This window comes from Leiobunum rupestre, chromosome 6 (genome assembly GCF_980474605.1).
Source record: "Leiobunum rupestre chromosome 6, qqLeiRupe1.1.hap1, whole genome shotgun sequence".
Lineage (NCBI taxonomy): Eukaryota > Metazoa > Arthropoda > Arachnida > Opiliones > Sclerosomatidae > Leiobunum > Leiobunum rupestre.
In genome coordinates, this window is record NC_143389.1 from 24,404,764 (window position 1) to 24,409,725 (window position 4,962).

Sequence of the window (4,962 nt, forward strand, 5' to 3'; positions counted from 1 at the left end):
CCAGTACTTTAGTCTTTGCCAGTCTTGGTACAACTTCATTAACATATTTGTCCTGGAATGTGTCCAAGTCTGTTGTAATTGCTTTAAGCCATTGATTAGCTTCATTAGTTGTCATTGCTTCTTAATACGCATTCGGAATTTCCATCAAATACATGTATATGGATATTAAATTTTCTAAAAGAATCCATGGAGAATTATTCAATTAAAATTTAAATGGAGGAAACACATTGATATAAAAATATAATTTTTACTCTTAATAACAAAAGTGACCGATTCATCTCCCAGGGTAGTAGTTATTAAAATAGGTTGAGTTTATCCAATTCCCTCGGCTAGGAAACTCTCCTCAGTTGAATCTACTCTTCTTACAATATGTCTATAAAATTCATAATACAATCGCGGCTTTTACAATAATGGTTCGTTGCTCCACAATCCAAAACACATGTGTTATATCTCTGGTCAACATTGCTCATGAATAGGATGATCTCTTTGTATTGTGTTTGTTACTATCATTAGATGCTCCTCCCATTCGCTCTTCTTTACAATCTCTTGCGAAATGTCCTTTTTTGCATCTTCTTATAATTATTTCTTACGTTTCATGTGCGAATATACAGCTGATGAAAAACCTCTTTCTCGCTTGAAAATTGCTTTTGACGTTTGTATTCTCCGATTAGTATTCTCTAAACATCCTCTGGAGTAAATTCTGTATCTGATAAGGAGTCAACTCTGAATAAAACAAACTCAAATTGACACGGCACACGATGGATCATCTGATATGCCATCTCATCTGCAGCAAGTTTCTGACCCGCTAGTTTCTGTTTCTCAGAAGCCGCAGTTACTCGAGCGAAGACTCTGGTGGGGTAAACCGTATACTTAGGACCTCTCCTCTTAAAGATGATGTGTGCTCTTGAGATCGGCTAATGTGGGTCTTCTATTAATTGCCACTCTATAGTAGCAGTTTGATAAAATATTCTTGCTTTGATAATCAAATGCGATCCTCCGAACATTATAGAGTTCTTTCTCATCTGGTTTAGCTGAGTCAGGAGCAACGTTTTTGTCCCACCTACTATATACCACAATCCTAAATCTCATGTCTAACTTCCATTGGGAATAAATATCATCATTAAGCATGCTAAATCCAAAATTAAAACCTGTATATATCGCCATTGACATAACGTTTCGCCATTTTAATTTTTGGTTAGGCTTTGCTTTGTTATTAATCAACGAGAAAAAAACGTCAAATTTTCCAAATTAACCACCCTTCTTTGCTACCGCTTGTTATACATGTTAAAGAAAAAGCCGTTTCTCCGTATTAATAATTAAATATCCATTATAACAAAACATTTTATATTTTGAATAATAAACATAGCATTTTCATAAAGCTCTCACTCAAAACAGTGACCAAAGTATTTCAAATCCAAATAATATATTTTAAAATAGTAGACGATGTTTATAAATTGGGTAATAGGACGGGACATAGTCTAATAGTAACCAGATTTAAATAAATTAACTTTAGCTTTAATAGCAATTTTGTTAAATCCGATGACTGCATAAAGACCAATATTATTTTCCCAGCTATGTGATTCGTAGAAAATTTGGTATTTATAATTTCAGGAGGCTGATATAGCGGTTTTGCCATTCGCTATCACTTTGATGCGAACGAAATATGTGGATTTCACCACTCCATTTTATTATTCCACCTTCACTTGTATGTCTGGCTCTCCGCAGAAATTTGTTGCAGTTAATGTGTCTCTAGTCGATATATTTGATTATAAAGTAAGAAATACAACAATCTTCAAATATATATTTATATATGTATATATGTGTATGTATGGGTGTATGTATGTATGTATGTATATATGAGTCTGCATTTATATATGTATGTATGTATCTATATATGTATTTATATATATATATGTATATATGGGTGTATATATGTATGTATGTATGTATATATGTATATATATGTATGTATGCATGTATGCAAAATATATATATGGGTGTGTATAATAATGTGTTTTATAGGTTTGGACCTTGACGATACTTGCTTTGCTTTTACTTCCAATATTGTTTTACATTTTTTTAAAACTCGACAAAACAAACCAAGATAAAATGCTCTTCTGCTTTTTCGTTTTCTTTGCTTCAATTACAAGACAAGGTGAAAAATATTAATCAGACTAAAAATTTTAGAGAAAATAGAAAATAACATTGAATATCTTTATGAGTAAGATTATTTGTTTAAATTACAGAGTTTCCAGCTCGCCTGTACAAGAACAACAAGCATCGTTCAACTATTGTACTTTTTTGGTTGTTTGGTACATTTTGTTTGACCTCGGCTTATATGGGGGCGCTTCTCTCTTTCTTGACCATCCCAGAAAAACCAGAAAGGATTGACTCACTCGAAGATATTGTTAAATATCCCAACGTTAAACCCCTTATTATGCAACATGGCGTCATGTATCAGACTATAAAGGTCAGTTAACTTTAAAAAAATAAGTCTTATATTGCTTAAGTTGTTAAACAGTAAAAATAGTTACGAATAAACTAAACTATTGTACGTTCCTTATTATAATGAAGTTTTCAACAACAAAGCCAGTTAACATGTAGAACAATTAAATTACACACTATACATGATTTTATGTTTTTACTCGAATACTGAATATTTGTATGAAAGACATTTCACATGAAAATCAAAATTTTAAATTAAATACTAATTAACGGGCGATCCATTTCCTAATTTATTTTACGAACTTAATACCCCTAAAATGTTTTCACCTAGAATTTCTATGTTGCAGTAATACTATTGCGCAAGAGGCTCACTTACTATGGAAGTTTTGGGTAAGGATCCTGTATAAATGTATAATCAAAACGTCGTAAAATCTGTATAATACAAGCGCCTGAACTTATCACCACCGCTTTTCATCTCTCACCCTTCATCCTTCCTAGGATCCCATTTCCAAGCTTCCACTTAAGAGAGTCTATTGTTCAATGTAGGTAATCGTATACGTTTATATCCTTATTTGGCGTCATCGTCTGGAGCTTTCTTAACAGTTAAACAGCGTGTTCTATAATTTTGCGCCATCCTAAAATTGCAGTCGTATGGCCGGGCTTTTTCCCTATTAAATCTAAATAACAATTAACTGAATTTTCACTGTTTTTTTCAACCACTTTATTAGAGAAGTGCTAACCTGAAATTAAAACAACTGTTGCGACAAATAGAAGAATATGAAAGTGACGTACCTTTCAACGAAATGTTAAAACCTGAGAATCTTGACGAAACTTCAAAAGGCTCTTCTGTTATTATGGCGGACATATCGTTGATTCTACCAAGTTTGGCTTATGGCTGTGTTCCTGGTGCTAAATTTTATTTCGCGCAAAGACCATTTTTTTACACAGGAATAACATTTCCGATCAGAAAAGGCTTACCCTACAGTTTTCAGAAAGCTTTAACAAAGAAGTAAGCTTAAAGTTATACCAATAAAAGTATTCACAATCTTTTTCGGAAAGGCTATTCTAAAATAGGGGCTTTCGCTCATTAAAACCGTAAAGGGCATTAAAAGTGGAGTCTTAGGTGAGAGAAGAACTAAGGCAGGGCCTATTAAGAGATTCCAAAATAAACCCATCTGTCTCTTTCAATCTCTCGTTCTGTTTATCTTTATGTCATCCTGTTTCTGTTTCTCTCTCTCATTCTCTCTCTGTCATAGATCCCCTTCCCTTCGAAGCCAAATAGGTGTTTTAATAAATTAACGTGGCCTTCTTGTTTAAATGTAGCTACTACGTCACAGCTTTAACTTTGCTAATATTACGAGAGTGCGAGAAACCTCGGATTATTACGTGCGCGTGCAACCCGCGCGTGTCAAAACTATTCTAATAAAGCTATGACATCGTGACGTAAGAGCATCATAAAAACAAGTCCGGCCAGCGTAGCTGAATTTATAAAAAAAAATATTCCAGTTGTCTGGTTATCAGATTAGATTGTCTTCTTTGGATAGCCAATCTTCACCTAGAACGCAGTCAATTAAGTTCTACTATCACTTTATACGGGCACTTTTTGCTTAAGGCTGGTTTATTTTTAAAAACGCAAAACCAATGCGAGAGTAGACGTCGACGCAAAAAAATTTTGTTTGGGCTTAACAAATATGCGGTCACGTTTTTCAATCATAATTTTGGCTCAAACGGCATAAAACACACCTATGAATACGTTCCACGTCCAGGCTCTTGGTATAACAACTTTGTAGTAAATTGAAGGAGGGATTTCAGTCAAGCTTCTATTCATTTTCAACGTCAAAGCTATATGATAGATTTGACAAAAACTGCCAATTTAATATCGCAAATTCGAAACGCCACATTTGATGCTCCTTAAAACTACTCCTATGAACAAAATAGCTATTTAATTTTTTTTTTAATTATGGTAGTGTAATTATATTTCTATTACTTAATTTAGGCTCTCAATGTTCGCGACAACGCATCAGACCCAGCACTGGGTGTCTCATTCGACCCTAGGCGCGAAAAAGTGCCTGGACACCGGCGAAAGCAAACCACAAGACGAAGCGCTTGAAAATCCACTTTATTTGAAAAATTTGAAGCACGCATTTTTCGCTCTGGCCATCGGACTATTTTTAAGCTGCTCAGTACTCTTTGTCGAGTTAATAACTTTTAGAATCACCGGAGAAGTTGTAGAGAATACACTGTACAAAAAAAAATCAATAAAAAGCCGAACAGTAAGGATTTGAATTCAAAGGCGTGAACTCTGGATTGCATTTATTTCTATTGACTTTTTAAAAAATTTCAAAGAAAGTCATTTTATTCAATAAATTAATATGTCCCTAAATCAAAACTAGTTTTGTTCATTTAAAGATGCACGAAAGTTTTATTTTAAAACAGAAAGATTGTTTTAAAAAATACCAAAACTATGGCGAATCTTATTTCCAAATGGCTTGAGCATATTGTGTACTACAATTCTGC

The 4,962-nt window shown here is 33.7% G+C and overlaps 1 protein-coding gene across 1 annotated transcript; it reads left to right on the forward strand.

The window, feature by feature from the left end:
* Window positions 1-2,302: 2,302 nt before the first annotated feature.
* LOC149940463 (uncharacterized) lies at window positions 2,303-4,745 on the forward strand. Its single transcript, XM_090176879.1, has 3 exons — window positions 2,303-2,470; window positions 3,174-3,454; window positions 4,442-4,745. Exons 1-3 carry the CDS (start codon window positions 2,339-2,341, stop codon window positions 4,728-4,730), a joined length of 702 nt encoding a protein of 233 aa, XP_090033005.1. The 5' UTR covers window positions 2,303-2,338; the 3' UTR covers window positions 4,731-4,745.
* Window positions 4,746-4,962: the final 217 nt, after the last annotated feature.